Source organism: Silurus meridionalis, chromosome 11, assembly GCF_014805685.1.
Source record: "Silurus meridionalis isolate SWU-2019-XX chromosome 11, ASM1480568v1, whole genome shotgun sequence".
NCBI classification, from domain to species: domain Eukaryota; kingdom Metazoa; phylum Chordata; class Actinopteri; order Siluriformes; family Siluridae; genus Silurus; species Silurus meridionalis.
The window spans coordinates 10,698,984-10,718,856 of NC_060894.1; the positions used below are offsets into that span (position 1 = coordinate 10,698,984).

The window sequence follows — 19,873 nt, forward strand, 5'->3', positions numbered from 1 at the left end:
AAAGTTAGGCAGGAAGTAACAGACATGTCTCAGCTGATTAAATGATGATTCTGGAACTAAGACCATGCAGCATGGAAGCTCATTTCCTGTAACATTCTGAAGTTAGGACTAATTACAGATGTGCTCAGAGATGACTGCTATATCATCTCACCTTGTGATCTCATCATTGTCTTGTTAATCTTGTACTGATTTCTTGAGAACTCAACACACTACATGGAAAAATGTTTAGTGACAGAGAATGGACCCAGTGGAACAATCCTTGTATAAATTTTTTTTTTTTTCTGTGACTGAGAAACTATAGATCTGAGGATTATATGACTAATGTGTGGTTCAAGTAGTAGTTTGTTCATAGTTCTTATACTAGGCACAGCAACCAAAGTTTTGTGTTATTCTGCAGGTTCTGTAGTGTCCATCTAAGGGCGTATGGGACCTCTATTCTAAGCCAGTATACTAGGAATTTACATGCAGCAGTATTTCCTGGCATAAAAAGCCCTTAAGCTGACCTCATCATGATCCATCATTCTACTTAGAGTACATGCCAGAGATCATTTGAGAACAGTCACAGTCTCCTTGATAAAATCCTCAGGCAGCTGCTGTATCGAGGGAGGCTAGTTTAAAGTCTGTCAGTGGTACTGCAAGCTGACAAAGGCTGATCTCGACCCTACTGAGGCTGGAATTGAGCATGATGACTTGTTTAACTGCTGGATAATTATCAGCCTAGAAGAACCTACAAGAAGTAGCTATAGACATAGAAATTCTTGCACTCCTCAGACAAGGAACAGGCAAGAAAGCTTGCCACAGAAGGTTTCAGGAAATGAGCTTCCATGCTGCATGGTCTTAGTTCCAGAATCATCATTTTATCAGCTGAGATATGGTGGCACATAGCGCAAAACTGCTTAACGTATTTGTTAATATGTACATGCCTCATTTGTCAAACATGTCATGTCTCAAATGTGGTAATTTCTGAAAGTTTAAGGGATTGGTATGGTGGCTGAGAAGTGCAAAACTAATCAGAAAACAAATTAACAAATCTGAAAACAAAATAACAAATGCAAAAACAAAATAACAAATCCGAAAACACAACGACATTTCAGACAAACTGGAAAAGGTAGTTATAGTTTGTAAATGGAAACACTTACCGATCATTGGACGAGACACCTGTCATTCAAGATATACAGAAAGTATGACATCTTATAACTTAGTTTCTTGTTCATATGTAAAGTTCCCCACTTAATTTTAACTATTTTTTATTTTGATTAGTGCAACCTTTAAATATAAGAAAATAACAAAAGTAAACATTGGCAAGCAAGAAGAAACTGTTGTACTTCCTGTATATCTTGAATGACCGGTGTCTCGTCCAATGATCGGTAAGTTTTCCATTCACAAACTATACCTACCTTTTCTGGTTTGTCTGAATTGTCGTGTTTTCGGATTTGCTCTTTTGTTTTTGCATTTGTTATTTTGTTTTCAGATTTGTTATTTTGTTTTCGGATTTGTCAGTGTTTTCTAATTTTTTTATTTGTTTTCTGATTTGTTAATGTTCTTTGCAATTCCTGGGCACCGTAGATTGGCTATGTTTTAGATTGCTTATTGTCAGGACAGAAGTCTGTATTTGTGAGGAACAATTGCAACTTATTAGCAAGCTTGAAGTTGTGTCTGCTTGCTCAGTTGACTTAATTTTGATAATAAGCATTAATGCGGCTCAGCATTTTCTTTTTTTAGTCAGCTGTTTTCCTCTCATGTCTCTGTTAAAAGCTTTTCTGCATTTCCAGTGTGTTTCTGTTAAATTAAATGGCCACAGCCCATTGTTTCAGGTGCACTGTGAGTGTTTTGACAATGTATGTAAAATCTATCAGAGGTACATTTTATGTACTGTAGATGTCTGACAGCCTTTTCTCATTCGTATGATTCAATCTAGAATTGTATAATTGCTGTTGCAGTCATCACATGATTGTATGACATTTAAATAGCTGTCTGCGGATTAAATAACATGAATGCTAATTGAAGATAAGGTTAGTCATTCAGTATAAAGATGGTTATTATAAGCTGTGACAGACTCTTTTGTAAGTATGCAATTACTAAGAATACCTCATCTAGTTCTATGCACAGTTCTAACCACTGTTCCCCAACCGTTAATGGAAAATTATCTCCTGAGCAAATAATGCAAACCAGATCTAATTTGAGAAGCTGTTTTTATTTTTCAGCATCTTTTTCCAGCTAGACACAGAATAAGCCAAAATAACTATTACTTTTATTTAATTAGTTTACACAACTGGACTAGCAACAAATTTAACCTAAATGTTGTAATACTGTTGCATGGTCCAATATGAAGCCTCTAGATAAGTGGTCCCCAACCCCCGGGACGCGGACCGGCACCGGTCCATTGGTCACTTGGTACCGGGCCGCACAGAAAGAATACATAACACATACCAATATTTCCGTTTTATTTTTTATCTGATTCTGAACGATGTTTTAATTTGGAAAATTACCGGATTCTCTCCACCACATCTGTCTATGACTCACTCTTGATGCATGTAAAGATGCCTCGGTCACATGTCTTACCTACATCTGCTACCTTCTTAAAGGGGCTGCTCCGACCGCTAACACATAATACATTACCGCTAAATTTAAACCCCAAAGTTATCAAAATGAACAAAAACCAACACACTGGATTCACGTTTATTATTATATTTATAAAATAGTATTTTTTTTATGCCGATAGTATCATTTTATTTTGTTGTATTTATCCGTCACACCTTAAAGGCCGGTCCGTAAAAAATATTGTCTGACATTAAACCGGTCTGTGGTGCAAAAAAGGTTGGGGAACACTGCTCTATACCACAGGTAGATTTTTGGGGGATTAGAATTAACAGTGATTACCAATCAGATGACAGCTCACTTTGTGGAAAGAATCAATATGCTTTTCCAAACTGAATTTTCAGTGACCCCAATAATGCCCTTTCATTCACATACCAAATTTCCAATGATTGGGGATACGCTTTAGGCCAGGGTTTCTGCATTTCTCTAAGGCTGGTGACACTTTTAGATGCATAAAATCACAGTCTTTCTCATTATATGTTTATTTGATGATCAATTCAAATCATATATTTATTATTTAAATTTGTGCATTTGGCTATTTGCTGGAACATTACACAGACAGAACAGAATTTGATGAAACTGACATTATTTAGAAGACTCCATATTTAATAAGATTTCCTTATTTAAACATGTGTCCAGTCTGGAGTTCAAACTGAATTCTGATTATGCTTGGTGGATCATTGCAGGGTGTCTGGATCTCATTTTGAGAATCATTGCTTTTTGCAGTGAAAATCTCTGAAATGTTTCCAAGATTTAAGAAGCACTGAATGGATGACTGCTTCATGCAAGACACTCTCAGCCTCTTGAATACCAACTACAACCACTGTGAAGTGTTCTCAAAATGAAATGTACTGGTGATATTCACCCACTGATGATTCTTTACAGATTCTGTGGCCAAGTTGCCTGCAAGTGGCCATATGATGCCTTCCCCTGAGCAAAATTGGGTGTGTATCAGATGGCACAGAATGGTGTGTTTGCCAGAGGGTGTTTATTGAGTGATGGCAAATATCCTCATTGTGGTTTTGAAGATGTGTAACAGCACACCACAGGACATGCATTGTAGTAGAGCATGCTCTAGGCATTTGGGAGATGTGCTTTTGATGACTACACACATTTGGGTTGGGGTATTAATTTTCATCTGTACGATAATGTGCTTTGTGGATCTCACCACCACAGCCTATAGACAAGCTGACTGTCTGGTTCCTCTCATGAAATTTTACCTCCTTCTCATGTGCATTATTTAGGGATGTGCCACAAACCTACTTTGCTCAGAAAGCACTTTCTGTAGGTTTTACAATGTTCACAATGCCCCGTCCTGTGGCCTTTTTAGTTTGTCCTAAGATCTATTGTTCCTCATGACTGTAGCATACTTTAACCATTAGTTATGTTTTAAACAAGGATGTACTGTTAGCAGTAATGCGGTGCATTTAAGCAATATTCAGACAAAGGTGAATGTATACTGTATACTTGCCCAGGATGTAGCCATAATGTTCATCAAATCATACTTAATGTTGGTAGGGGCCTCTTGACTTCCTTTCAAGTGTGCCTGTGCAATCATTTCCTTTACCCTGGTGCTCCCAAAGCACTCATAGGGCCGGTAACCTGCCAGGTGGCAATCACATCTACATAGTGCTTGAAAAACCCTCACTGCATTCAGGTCTTGACCTGAGCACATTCTTAACTGCAAAAGCATCACTGTTGATATGCGGTGGCACCTATTTTATTGGTAGAAACTTCTGGTTTGGTTTTTCCTGATGCAGGCAGACATTAGGTGATGACAAATAGCACATACAATTTCTAGTGATGGCCATCAAGCTGTACAAATGTTTTTTAATTAATGTTAAATGCAACTTAGGGAGTCTGAAAAATGTTTTAGTGCTGTCCACACAGATTTCATTTCACAGATTTATAAATTTAATTGATATGCTAATATTATTATTTTTTTGCCTTTCGTTTCATGCTCACGCTTTTGCTAGGAATTATTTGGTGTAAGAATAATCTTATTTGCAGGGAGAACACTTAAGAGAATAAATTGAAGAAAGTCTTTTTGTTAAGACTAACAGGTGCAGAGCATGTACATGGTGTGAGGTGCAACATTTCAGTTAAACTACAGCTAGTAACATCCCAGGCAGATGAAGAATTTGTGTATCTGAGCATTGTCCACTCAGATATGGCTTTCTGTTGCATTTACATTTACAGCATTTACAGTGTTTTTGGCAACAGGGTGTGCACAATGGTTCCCTTTCAGGAACTCGAGCTGCGTCGAAACGCTTTGGGAACACCTTGCGTTGTCCACGCTCTGAATTACGTGTGAAATCCGGCTAATAGGCAAGTTGTAACGTCATTGGCGGGTGACGTTGCGTAAACCAGGAAGCTACAAAATGTGATGGTAGCGACATTAGCTTCTGTTTGTTCAGATAAGCGCTTTGTGTGTGAATCTGTGCAAGCAATGGCTCAGAGCAAACAAAATTTTTTCATTGGTTGTGTGTTGTTTGCTTGTGTGTGGAGCATGCTCAATCGGCTTTCGGGGGAGATGATTGTTCACGCTGTAGCTGTATGGCTATACGCACGCTCCGCTCCCAGAGAGCGCTCTTCCTCGCGGCTCAGGTCCCGCGCTCGCCAAGGCGACACGCCAGGCCGCCAAAGGTCGTGGGGCTCGCAGGTGTTGTGTCACCGAAGGCTCCGGTATTGCCTACTAGACCGTTAAAAGCCACTTCGGCCTTAGTAGGCAAGGCTTACGAGGCAGTAGGTCAGGCCACGGGTTGCCTCCACACAATGAGTGTGTTGCAGGCATACCAGGCCGACCTGCTGCGAGAGTTGGACAAGGGTTTCAGCTCTGGGGCTGACAATATTAAGGTGTTATGTCAGGCTGCCAATCCCCCGATAGCTACTTCTGGCCTGTGCAGCAACGCGGTTGACGTGGTCGTCGTCAAGTTTCAGGAGTCAGCAAAGCAGTCGGTGGTGTTCCAGCAGTATCTCCCTCGCCGCTCTCTTGAGGCTGCTCGGTGCACCCTCTCGTGACACCTTTTCTTACGCAGCACCCGGAGACTGAGTACCCTGAGTTCTCTACCCTAAACCTGGGTATGTATCTAAGGTGCCTACGGCTCCGTCACGACCTGTCATACTGCAGGCATTCTGCCCTCCTGCTTTCCTAGCCCCCGACCAGGAGAAGCAAAATCGACTGTGTCCAGTGCGAGCACTGGATACATATCTCCACAGGACGAGTCCGAGTCAGAGGAGCTGTTGGCCCTCATAGGAAAGGTTTTCCTGCTTACCAGCAGACTCTCGGCAGATGTATAGTGGATGCCATTTCCTCATCTTATAAGTCCTCTGGTCTTTTCACACTCTTTTCGGAGTCAAGGCTCATTCCACCAGGAGTATGGAGGCGTCTACGGCCTCGTCCGCGGGAGTGTCTCTCTAGGACATATGTAATGCTGCGGGCTGGTCCACCCCTTTGACCTTTGTTAGGTTCTACACCCTTGACATCAGAGCCACTCCTGGCTCCTCTGTCCTGAATGCTGGTGGGGCTCAGACACACTAGGCAGGGACTGGTCAGTATGGCTTGATTGGACACTCGTTCCCAAAGTGTTTCGACGCAGCTCGAGTTCTTGAAAGGGAACGTCTCTAGGTTACGTATGTAACCCTAGTTTCCTGAGAGAACGAGATGCTGCGTCAAAAGGCCATACTCCCTGCATCCCTGTAGCGCTTACCTTCTCTCTTTCACAGAAGCTAATGTTGCTACCATCGCTCAGCCATTTTGTAGCTTCCTGTTTTTTTCTTTTTTTTCCTGGTTTTAAGCAAAGATCTTCCGCTGTGAGATCAGAAGCTTTAAATGCCTTGGTCCACTATTTGATCTCGGCTGTACATATTCTATAACACCTTAGGGCATTGTTTTCAAAGGCTACTGCTCTGATGTTACTAAAATTCAATACTTCTGCTTCTGGGTGCCCTGTCTGGGATGATGGAAGTTTTTATGTTATTTGCTTCACTTCCTGCTCCAACTATGCATCAATTTGCATGATTTTTACATCAGTTTTTTTTTTTTTTTTTTACCGGTAAATCAGTATAGTACTATAATTTAAACTAATACAGGTTTCAGGGTCAAAAGATTATACTGTAATAGTAAATGTTGGAAAATTACACAATGAAAAATATATTTTCTTTACAGAATAGCAGTCTTTATTATTGCAGAAACTGCACATAAAGGAGCTTTGAAGGCAGCATTGTTCTGCCTGTTCATTCAGAGCAGTCATAACATTTTCATATTAGATTGTAACAGATGGTAAAACCATAATCAGTTTATGTCCATGTCTGTCTTTTGTACTGTGTATGAGGAATGGTACTGGTGAATTATATACACACAGGGGTTAAATTGTTTAATGGAATTTAGAATAGTCATTCTGATTTCCTGTTGTAATTTGTGATGAATCCAATATACAAACAGAGTTTAAGGAGTAAACTATCATGAAGAATAAAAATCAATATGATATACCGGTATGCCACCTATACGGTTCTTTAAAACACTCTTACTGGCCTTTTTTATGGTAGATAGCTTTTTAGTTATTACAGTTATAGACACTGTATTTTATAAATGTATTTATATATACAATACACAAAGCTTTATTTTATTGATGTAGCTACCAACAACAATATAGAATACACTAAACAGAATACATTGGGAACACCTGTCATCTATACAGTTATCATCCAATCAATGGCAGCAGTGCGGTTCATAAAATAATGCAAATACATTACTTCATCCATCAGAATTGGGAAAGATTTTATCTTAGTAATTTATAATTTTGCCATGTTTGTTGGTGCCAGTAGTTGTTCCTGGTTTTTTTTTTTCTTGTTAATAAGAGAAGTCATCAGAATTATCAGACTGGTTCAAGCTGACAGAAAGGCAAAATTATTAATCTGTACAATTCTGATGAGCAGCAATGCATTTCAAAATGCACCACAGGCTGAACCTTGAAGCGGATGGGCTACAACAGCAGAAGAGGTTTCACCTTTAACAGCCGAAAACAGAAAGCTAAGGATGCAGAGGGCACAGGCTCACTAAAACTGAACAGTTGAGGAACAGAAAAATGTAGCCTGGTTTGATTATCTCAAAAATTCTTGATGCACACTGATAGTAGGGGCAATATTTAGCACCAACAGCATGTTTCCATGGACCCCAGCATCCTGCCCGGATGATGAAAGTGGTGTATTTTTGTGGGGAATGTATTCTTGGCACATATTGAGCCTATTAATACTAGTCAATTATTGGTGTAATGTCATAGCTCTTTTGAGTATTGGTGATGACCATGTGCATCCCTTTATGGCCACAAATTACTCATCTTCTACTGGCTATATCTGACATGACACACCATGTCAAAAAGCAAAAATCATCTCAAACCAGTTTCATGAATGTGACAATGTGTTTAGTGTTCTTCAGTGGCCCAATCAGTCAAACAGATTTGAATCCATTAGAACATCTTTGGGATGTGGTAAAACAAGAATGTTCACACACCACAACAACAACTACTACCACTAATACTTAGAAAATCTGCAGGAGTTACATAAACCAATCATGTCAGCATGGCATGGACCAGGATCTCAAAGGAATGGCTTTAATATTTTTTTAATCCATACCATGGAGAGTTTTGATGGCAAAGGGAGGCCCCACATTGAGATAGCATTCCAAATTAGAAGCTTGGTAAGTGTACATTGGTAAAATAATGAATTCAGTAATATGTTGTTACATGCAGTCAGATACTAAGTTTGTATGCAGTTCACAGTCAATTCAATATTGGTATACTGATATCCATCATAACACCCCATAAATGGGACCTGAAGGACACAAAATGTAGCATAATAAAATATGATGTAATAAAAGGTCTTAACAGGGAAATGTGTAACAAAGTGATATATTTGCACTCTTTGTATTTTTGGATAATTAAAAAATAATAATAATTTTAATTAATCAGCCATCTATTTAGATTAGATTTAACAGCTTCAAAGTTATTGGTAAGCAAAATAAAAGATGGATTAAAAGGTAATGAAACATATCTTAATCTTACACTGAAGATATGAGAGGAATCTAACTTTTTAACGCATAACTGAATTTTATTCTAAGACATAAAACAACTCGAAATAAATTAACAAACACTGGAGAAATATTAAAGCATATAGTAATCTAGTAGTCTCCTACTATAACGTTATAATTACTATCTTCTCTTCACATGTATTCATTCAAGTATTGGTCAGAGTAATTGTCCTGTGAAAACATTGTTTTTGTGAACATCTGACAATTTTTTTACAGTCCAATTTATAGGTATGGATTGCTGATTTAAAAGATAAAACCATTTCAGTGTAGCATCTTGCCAGAGTATGACAGATTTTCATTTCAAATGTCTAGTCTATAATGTAATGCACAACTTAGAGCAGAGAGCTTGCTGATAATGGAGGAGGTATACAAGATCTAGTGGCCCCAATATACTATAGATTTTTTAACCCAAATTTATTGTATACTGGATCACACTGGATCACAGGAGGAAAAATAGACGTGTTCTTACATCATTTAAATAATAAAACAGGAAGTCAATGATGACCCTTTAACATTAATGGGAAAATGCTTTCTAGAGGTTGTGAATAATTGTGTCATAAATTGTTTTGTCAAATATTATTTTGTCATATTATCTCCTTAGAGAACTGTATTGACAGTATTAAATCTGATTTCTCCTTCTATATTAAAGGCAGAAACTTTTTTATATTTTTGTAATATTTGCAATGTGTGTATGCAGCATCTGGCCATCACAAGCATTGCTTCTTAGCAGTTTTAGAGCATTAGGTTATGACTTGTTAGGATAGACAGTGACACTGGCCTCATCTGAAAAATAAAATGCCATGCAGATGCTTTACAATGCTACATAAAATTGGGCACAAATAAAAAAGCTTGCATGTGGTTTTAACCTTGGTCTCCACAAAAGCTGGTGATGGATGAAGTGGACTGGCTCTTCACCTTTGATGACACAGCACAGTGAGTACAATGCATGTGGCAGATGCCATCCAGCTGTCCAAATATCTGCATTGGTAAGCCCAAGGACTACGAGCCATGCCCTAAGTGTCCAAAGGGTTTCTCCCTTTAAATTAAAGCATGGGCAGAAGGGTAATTAAAGAAAGCTGAGTAGATGATTGGACATCTAGTTATAAATAAAGTTTAGTATATACTGAGAAGAATGCCCCACACTGGGTCACTTACATTTACAGCATTTGGCAAATCAGACACTCTGTATAATCAGAAAATATTCTTATATTACATCCCACCTACATGTGCCCTGAAAGTAAGAAGGACCTTACATGTCAAATGGATTGTTGGGAAAGTGGACTTTGATGTATAAAGAAAGGGATAATACAGATGATTTACCACCTCAACCCTTTAACAGAGTATGAACAGATTATTTCTGGCTCTTGGCAAAAAGTGTTGAGTTGGGTCCAAAGTGTTCAAAAACACCAAATCACATTTTGATCACACTTGGAGTACCATCTCAGAGTGCAAAGGTGATCAAAATGCAAATGGAATATTAAGATTTCTTTATTTTTTCCCCCTGCCTAAGAGCACCAGCCTCATAGAACAAAACAGTGCAGTCAAGGACAAATCAGGAAAAATGTTAGAAATGGTTTTAATAAAGGTGCCACTGTTCCTTTATGCTTGTGCTCAAGGCAGACATTGCAGTCCATATCTGTGAGAACATTTGCAAGGTGAATCCACTGTAAATATCTGAGGCTTGTCCAATTCCTCCTATTTTTAGGAAATACTAAGGACTGTTGACATGTTCCCTTATTCCCACGTTGATCCCACATAGATGTGTCCACAGATTGATAAGACTGCTGCAGGTATGGATTGCTTACATCCCATAATGAAAAAGAGTAAAAAATAATGAAAAAGGAATTACTAGGGGTTGAACATTTCTTATTGTAGATTTGTAAATATTTATTTAGCCTCCCAGCAGCCTGTCTGGTGCTGTACATCAGTCAGAAGCACTCTGTGTGAGTTTTACATGCAGCATAATTGGAAAAGAGTATCTGGAAATCAAGTGCTTCCATAATACTTTGGAGTGTCTTTTCAGCCTCTGTTTGAAACATACTCCCCTGCATGGTTGGCCCACCACAATAAGAACACCAGTGGGTCACTCATTGGCAGAGATGTTAAAAGTACACACATTCTTCACTCAAGTAGAAGCACAGATACTTATGTTTTAAAAGACTCTGGTAAAAGGTGAAGCACTGACTACACTTTTTTTACTCAAGTTAAAGTAAAGAAGTCTGGGTTCTGACATGTACTTTAAGTAAAAAGTAGCCATTACTACTAGCTGTTTTAGTGTGATGCTGGTAACTGGATCTCACATCATATCAATATAGTAATACAAAAAATAATTTTATATTTGTTATATTTGTTACCTAATGAATGTATCCAGGCTGAACAACCACCATATAAAACATTAGCAGAGAAAAGATAATGATGATCAGGTGATCAAGAATGTCTCTGTTCTTAGTCATGTTTACATCGCTGACACCCTCTGTCTCAACCACATTAGCCCTATACTTCTATTTGCCTTCTGCTTTGCTTGTTGTTAGCTTCGTAGGCTAGCCTATGTCTGTGGTGCATAATAGCCAGGAAATTATACAGTGGTAAGTAAAAAAAAAAAGCTGTACAATGAGGAGAAATAGGTTGATGGGCTATAAATTGCACACAATGAAAATAAAAAAAAATCACCAAATAGATTAAAACTAAAGTTTTGAAAATGTAAGAAGTAGAAAGTACAGATATTTGTGTAAAAAAAAATAATGAGTGAAAATAGAAAGTTGTCCAAAAAATAAATAGTGAAGTAAAGTACTGATACCAGAAAAATCTATTTATGTACAGTAACAAAGTATTTGTACTTTACTTGCATTTCTGCTCATTGGCATCTTGCGTTATTAAAGTGTTTCAAGTTCACAAAGGTTCAGGGATGAATTTAGTCTTAGTCCGAACAGCTGTCTTGCTTGGTTTGGGTGGTAGGGATGGCAGCATGGTTTAAGCCTGTTTAAGTTTGAAAATAACTGTTTGAGGGACAATAGTGTTAATGACTATCTGCACACCTGAGCCCTACTAAACAATACATATGTGTGTTCTTTCTCTCTCTCCTTGAGTATTAAGTTCAGAATGTATTTGTTTCCACAAGCGAGTAAGCTGGATGTGTGAACGTTCTAAAAGCTTTATGCTACTATTTTCACCTGCAATCTTGATTATTGTGCTGATGCTTATTGTGCTACACTTTTGATGCTCTGTGAGTTTTCATAGTCTTTCATTTTGTGTCTGTGGTATTTTTCATGAACTGTCTTGATGCAGAGGTAGCATTGTTACAAAAGGGACAGTGCCACATTTAGAGAGTTGTACAGTTTGACCCATTTTGTTGTCAGTGTTTGACTGTGAAGATTGCATGGCCTTTGTGTTTTTCTTCTAACTGTTGGATGGAATTTGTGTGCCTAAAATAGCTGAACTCTCTATTTAGTGTCCATATGTCCCAATTCATAATAAACCCATCAGGATACCATTATTTTGACAATACAGACAGGGCAACGCTACAATTTGTAGGTATTACTGTGATTTTATTTTGGTATGTATTGGTAGCGTCAAAGTGGATTTTCTCTAGTACAAAATGTTATTTGTTTATCCAAGATTAATCCAAGGTTAATTTATATATATATATATATATATATATATATATATATATATATATATATATATATATATATATATATATATATATATACATTTTTCTATAAAACAAAAATGCTTTCTGATTTTTGGAAACAACTGGGCTTTTTTCTGGGCTTTTATCTGGTGGAAATCGCTTCAAGGTTTATAGTCATCTTTGTAAACCTGTCCAGAAAATGTTTAAATACCTTTAGCAATCACAAAAACATGTATTTTTTTCTGCAGAATGTTTATAAAATTAATTTGTTCTACACGTTAGGTAAAATGCAGCTATTTATATATTTACATACAGTACATAAAAGGTGTGATTGAGTGTCACACCTTTTATATGTTTATAGTTACCTGAATGGATGAATTTTCATGCTGCTTGGCTATTTTATGAATAAGGTTTTAGATTTTTTCTTTAATGTACCTTTTAGTTGCTCAGAACAGGATTTCTTATTTTCTCCCTGACCTGCAGTTCAAAAAAACAAACCAATACTTGTGTGTCCCCAAGGTGAAATAACCCTGTTACATAGCTGAGGGAGACGATGAGCATGACCTACTTAAGAGCTCCCATAAATTCAACTTAGCTGAGTCTGCCAGTTCAAATGACCTAGCTCAAAGTATCAATAATCACCACTAGGGCAGCAGGTGCAGCATTACTTTCATTCTGCTCTCTAATTACATATTTTCACTTATTCATACGCATGTGCGTGGTTTCTGATTCATAACCAAGATGATGCATATGAATGCATACATTCTGACATTAAAGCATTTTCAGGTGACCCCTTGATGTTTTTTCCAGTTATAATTTGGTTTTAACCTATAGGGAACAGGACAATGTAGACTGAAATGGAAATAATCTTGGACAGTAGATATTGAGGTGTTTTGTAGAAGAAAGTGATTTCCTTTAGCCATCTATAATGGCCACAAATGAGCAGTCTGAAGCATTTAAATCAATAGGAAGCGAAAGCATTAGTCAATGTCTTCTCATTGAAGAACATTGTACAACAGAGATATGTTCTACCATTCATCCACAGAGAGTATGATAATGGATAGGGTTGTCAAATACAAATGATCAAGGAGGGAGCTAGAGTAAACATGTGGGATTCAATTAAGAAAAAAAAGGATATGGTAGAATTTTTTTTTTCAGGAGAATGCGCATGGAAACAATATTGCCTTGTGTCCTGGCTCTTGGGATGAAAAAAAATTCAGTCTTTCTCTCAGTGGACAGTGTTTGCCAGTTGCATGCTCATGTGGACTACATAAACTACATAAATAGATATTGAACCGATTTAAACTGATATTGAACCGATTTAAACTGTATTACCACAAGGGACAAAAAGCACTAACTCACCATTAACTATAAACCAACCCAAATACACTAACAAAGTGCTCAGGTTCTGGTTCGGGGGGTGGGGGGTGGTTGCATTAGCCAATTCAATTCAATTCATTTTTATTTGTATAGCGCTTTTAACAATGTACATTGTCTCATATCAAGTTATTGTTGGAGGAATCACAGTCTTGATTATCATGTTACAGATCCACTAGGCTCAGTAGGTGAATACATGTAAAGCAAAATCCAATCCAATGCAAAATCAGTATAAATCAGAACATAAAGTGCCACTTCACACCTCCACTGCTTGCTTTACTGCCATTTTTCACGGTCTTCCCAGGTGTGTTGGCAACTCTTTGCCCAATAAATGATACAGTACTGTGCAATAGTTTTAGGTAGGTAAAAAGAAATGCTGTAATGTAAGAATGCTTTAAATATATATACTGTATATATAAATAATATTATATAATCTATAATATATATATAATATATAAATATAATATAATATTTTTTTATTATTATTGTTTATTGTTAATTAGTTACAAAGTGAGGTAAGAAAAGAAGATTCTTAATCAAATCAATATTTGGTGTGACTACCCTCTGGCTTTCAATTTTTACAATTGCACACTTTGTACACTTGCATAAAATCAAGAAAACACAAGGTAGACACCATCAGCAAGGTCTCTCGTAGGCAAAGATTTCAGAGTTTTAAGATTCAGTTCAAGTGCAGTTCAAGTTATCCTGAAGAAACACAAAACAACAGGCAATGTTAACAACCATAGACACAGCCTAGAAAACTTGCAATATGCAATACAATAGACAAAATCATGCTTACTTTCTTTTGACCCTGGAAGATGTAGCAAAACCAGTGGGCCCCCGGAACGCCGATTTACTGTCTAGAAAAGTTTGGCCAGACGTGGTCTTCATGACCTTCATACCTTCGGCGTGGAAACTAGTCTAAGCGTCTATACTCGAAAACATAGGAACTATGATGCAAAAAGAAAAATGTCAGCAGCTGCTCTGGGCTGATTAGTCAAAGTTGTTTCTATTTGGCTGTAGCAGGTGGAAAGTTGTTTGCGAAAGATTAGCAGGCTGCATTTCTGCCAATGGAGTTGGATATTTGGTCAAGATTAATGTTGAAGAAATGCAGGCAAATACAGTACTTCTCTATCATGCACTAGTATCTGGGAGGCGTCTGATTAAACCCAAATTAATTCTGCATCAGGGCAACGACTAACAACATACAGCCAATGTTGTTAAGAACTACTTTCGGCATAGAGAAGAACAAAGAAGTGAATGTTTGGCCCCCACAGAACCGTGATCTCTACATCATCAAGACTGTCTGGGATTACATGAAGAGACAGAAGGATTTAAGGCACTGATTTGTGTTGCTTGGAACAACCTACCTGCCAAGTTATTGTACTTAGTAGAATTCTTGGCCAAGCATGGTCACAAAAAAATATTGATAAATTGATTATGATTATGATTGCTTACTAGTTCCCTGGTGGTCTAGTGGTTAGGATGCGGCGCTCTCAACGCTGCGGCCCAGGTTCGATCCCCGGTCAGGGAACCAACCCAGCCACTCTTAGTGCCGGTCCCAAGCCTGGATAAATGGGGAGGGTTGCGTTAGGAAGGGCATCCAGCGTAAAAACATGTGCCAAATCAAACATGCGGATGATCTGCTGTGGCGACCCCTGATGGGAGAAGCTGAAAAAAAGTAGAAAGTACATTATTATTGATCTTTCTTTTTTTCATTCATTTTTTATTTATTAATTGAAAAATTTAACTACTACCACTTCTTTTTACGTTACAGCATAAGTATTTTTACATTACAGCATTTAATTTCTATATCTCCCTAAAACATTTGCACAGTATACATTTTAAATGCTCTGCTTATTTAAAAGAAAGCATATTTGTCATGACCTAGTTAAACCCTTTTTTTTTTAATAATAACTACTAATAAAGGACATCAGAGAAAGAAAAAATAGCAATAGCATAACTAGAAATACTAGTCCACAAAAACATGCATATCCTCTTTACAGCTTAATTGTTTGGAAGGATGCAATCATTCTTCAAAGATGATTGAGGAAGAGAAACAGATGAGGAAACCTAAGAACTGGATCATCAACTAGGCCAGGGTTTTTTGGCTGACATCAATGCATCACCTCACTAATAACATGGCCGAATAAGCAAATCCCCACAGCCATGCGTTGAAATCTAGTGCAAAGCCTAAACAGCATAGAGAAAGGTTGTTGTCCTTGTTTCTTCATTATGCATAAAATTCAATTGATCTGCACTTATATCCACTTCCTGCCTTTTTATATACATAATACTTGCTGAAATGCAAATGATAACAGGTACTAAATTGCTTTGGAGAATTTTAATTGTTAGTTAAACAGATAAGAGGGTAAAAATGTATATATTACTCACTGGCAAATTATTGTGGTATTAAAAAATACTTTGGGAAACCTTTTTTTTTGTAAAAACAGTACATCCTGTTTAGATTTATTTACTAAATGCAGTAGGTGTGTATCCAGACAGCACTTAAACGACTGATTGATGGCTTGTTCACCACATACACCACAATCTAAAGAGTAAAACTAGGTGACATATGAAACTGTTTGCCAAGTATTATGTTTCCATCAAGTCCTTTCACCTCCGTAAGGTCACCGTGTTACACACAGTGCAGCATTATTGCCAGCAATACAATTATATCTAAAAATAAACCCGCTATGTAGCAAAGACACTAGAATGTACCAACACTTCAGTCCATACAACACATCATCTAGACCTGCATATCTACCTGCATTATAGTTTTCAGTGCGAGTGTTTATCATTATGTGATGAAGAAATATTTGTATGAAATCTCTGCTATGACTGTTGCTGTAGGATTCCTGATCATTAACTGGAATTAATAATCAAAACATTGTGCACTCAAGCTTTGTAAAAAGCATCACTGAAAGGCTGAGTCATTAAGCTTGTGTAAGAATAGGATTAAAATGGTTTAAGCTTGTCTAACCTTTTGTTTGGTAATCTTGTTGTATTATCTTTATGTTTTATTGTACCAGTTTGTGCAAGGTAGTCAGCTGACTGAGATTCCCTCTCATTTTTTTTTTCTGCATGGTCACATGGCCACATTTTTATGTTCCCTGGGTGTGAGAGTGTGCGCTGACTACAAATGACCCCCTTAGTGCATTATTTCCCAACGCTTTCAAAGCATGACTCAGTCACATCATATAAATAATGAATTGTGCAATCTCGAGTCTTTGCGAAATGGAAAACAAATGGATATGATTGCAAAGTGATGAGCACTTTTTAAAAATTATTTTCAATTATTTGTGCATTCTGATTGCCGAAACAGACGGATAATTAGACAAGGAAAAGACTAATCACACTATTAGAGGGTATGTATGGACAAGAAAGAATCTTTTCAGTCAGAAATGTGTGTGCCTTTAGCAGATTTTAGTTTATGCATGTTATTAGTTTATGCTATTAGTAATGAAATGAGAGTTTAGGGAGATGTGCGGCGCAGTGATTTGGCTCCCCTGCTCGCTTCAAGCAGCTTCACCATGTCTCTCCGAAACATGAAACTGGTCTTGTGGGAGGCAGTCTAAGAGATGTGCTACACAAACACCAATGTCCCTCATGGCACATGATCTACAGAAGTAAACACAATGTAGGCCTATCAAATCCTCACGTTATGTGTCAGTCATGTGCTTGGGAATAAAATTGCATATTATTTCATGTCAGTGTCCTGGTTCTTTTCTGCCACTTATTTCAGTTCCTATTTGCAAAGGGGGATGGTCTAGATTTGATGTTGAGTATCTGCAGCTATTTAAGTGCTCCATGCATAATGAAATAGCCAATATCATATTCATGTCGGCATTGCATCCCAGCCTTGCCAGGGGATCTCTCAAGATTGACTTTTTTAAGGTAAAGTTAAATGAAAAGATCATGACGAATAAATTGAAAATAATGAATAAATATGTTAACCATATTCATGGGGCTGGCTTTGTTCACAGGGGCATTTACATGCTAGAACAGGTTTGAATCTCCTGGTTCAATTGAGGGGAAGATATTATGCTACCACATTCACAGACATCCTATACAGTTGTGTGCCTCCAACTTTGTGCTAACAGTTTGGAAAAGAACCACATATGGCTGGAAATGTCAGATGTCTCAACACTGGTCCGTATTATGTAGCTCTGGCATTGTAAATGAAGCTTATCATAAATCACAGTCTTGTTATAGTTGCTGATGTTCAAAAATAATTAGACCTCATATGTATATGTAATTCTTCAGACACACAACTAATCTTCATGCTGTATAAACATTCATAACCAGCATGAAATGTTGGACATAATTGACAAAATACTAAATATTCCTAACTTTTTTGAATACTTTGTTCTAAATGAAACTTGAAGCCATCCCAATGTCTGTGTGTTTTGTTACCAGGTAAGCGACGGCTCACTGGAATCCTTGGAAGCCGAGGACAACCCAGGCCCCGAGTGCTTTCTGGTACGCAGGTTATCCAGTAGAACCCTGCAGCTGCCTCCCCTGGCATTCAGGCAAGCCGAGCAGTTCGACTGGAAGGAGAATGACCAAATACCTCGACCCACCACACTGGCTCCTAACATGCCTCCTCTGATCGCTATCACCTTGGCGGAATCCAACAGGTCAGCAAATTAATCACATGCCAGCTTTAAAACGTTATTGTGTCACAATGGTAATTAGTAATTGCATCAATCTTTCTCATGATCTTACAATGAAGACTGAAGCTCATCTTCTAAATATTTGGCAACATGAATTAAAAACATTAGACTCTCACAAAATATGATGCCAAAATATTGTGTGAAATGTGAAGCATTTTCAAATTCTATATGGAAAACCAGTGTTTCTGATTTCTGATTCTTAAAGGGATGTCATTACTTCAAGTCACTAGGGTTATTAATAGTCACTAGAGCTATAAGAACTGTAAAATATGCAGCTACAGGTTCTACAGCCATGATATCTTTGTAGATAAATAAAGAAAAACTAAATTAATAAATCAGACTGCGTACTTTATATACCGCAAACGGATATATGATTTGGTCTTTACTATTAATCAGGGATGCCACTGAAGATTTTACTGAATTTTTTTGCGAATATTTTTTTCTAGTTTTAATAGTTAACAAAATCAATAATCATGCTTTAGAGTAAAGTTTATCATATATAAAGTTAGCATACATTATATGATTAAAATGTAATACATGTTATAAAGGCCAGTGAGTAGATAAGGATCATGGATTAGATTAGGGATTAGAAAAACCAGCAGTTTTAATCAAATAAAAATAGTAAAATAAGCAAGCAGCATGCAGGCAACATGCCTTAACTATACTCAAACATTTGCAGGTAGCTGTTAGCTACATTTGTTACCTTAAATAGAGAGGAGAAGAACATAATAGCAGAAAGAATCAATAAATCATATTGGTTTATTGTCAGGAATGACATGTAGCTGTTATTTTATTTTTTATTTTGTCAGTGTTGGTTTTGGCAACATTTGTTAGTTTTATGTTTACAGTGATTTATTAGGTAACGTGTGGGTAAGATGCTCTTTCAGTAGCACCTGATACTGTATGTTAAGATTCGTAAGTAACGAAACAGGCTCATGACTGATCTTAATGCATCACTACACAAGCCTGTTTTTATTGCTTTGGAACCTTTAAAGATATTCAGCTATGTTTGTTACATGATGCCTGCTTTACATGTCTTTTAAATAATGACATGAGCATTTAGTTAAGCGGTGTGTTTGTCACCCTGCTCTGCCAATGTTCTCATTCTTTGAAAGGACATCTAATTTCATTTCCATAAAAATGAAAGACGTAACCTTGATCAATCTGCCCCTTTTAAACATTCACCTTGAAGGCTCCTTCTGACAATTGATCTTTGAACCGGGTCACCGTGGCTTGATTAGACTGTAATGGCTTTGAAAAACCGAGACCCATATTCCATTTTCTTTTTCATTACTGTACTCTCACTGAAAAATATTAATAGTAGAATCCTGTACACACACACACACACACACACACACACACACACACACCCATCAACCACACACACACACACACACACACACACACACCTGCAATTAAATTAAATTGAATTTAATTCATTTTTATTTTTGTAGTGCTTTTAACAATACACATTGTCTCAAAGCAGCTTTACACAGATAATGT

The 19,873-nt window shown here is 37.3% G+C and overlaps 1 protein-coding gene across 2 annotated transcripts in view; it reads left to right on the forward strand.

The window, feature by feature from the left end:
• The window catches only part of LOC124393419 (cAMP-specific 3',5'-cyclic phosphodiesterase 4D-like), a 190,981-nt gene that overhangs the window by 1,313 nt on the left and 169,795 nt on the right, over window positions 1–19,873 (forward strand). For both annotated transcript variants that reach the window (XM_046861238.1, XM_046861236.1), the window contains exon 2: window positions 18,114–18,334. In XM_046861238.1, the coding sequence (XP_046717194.1) occupies window positions 18,114–18,334 (221 nt within the window). The remainder of the gene's footprint in view (window positions 1–18,113; window positions 18,335–19,873) is intronic.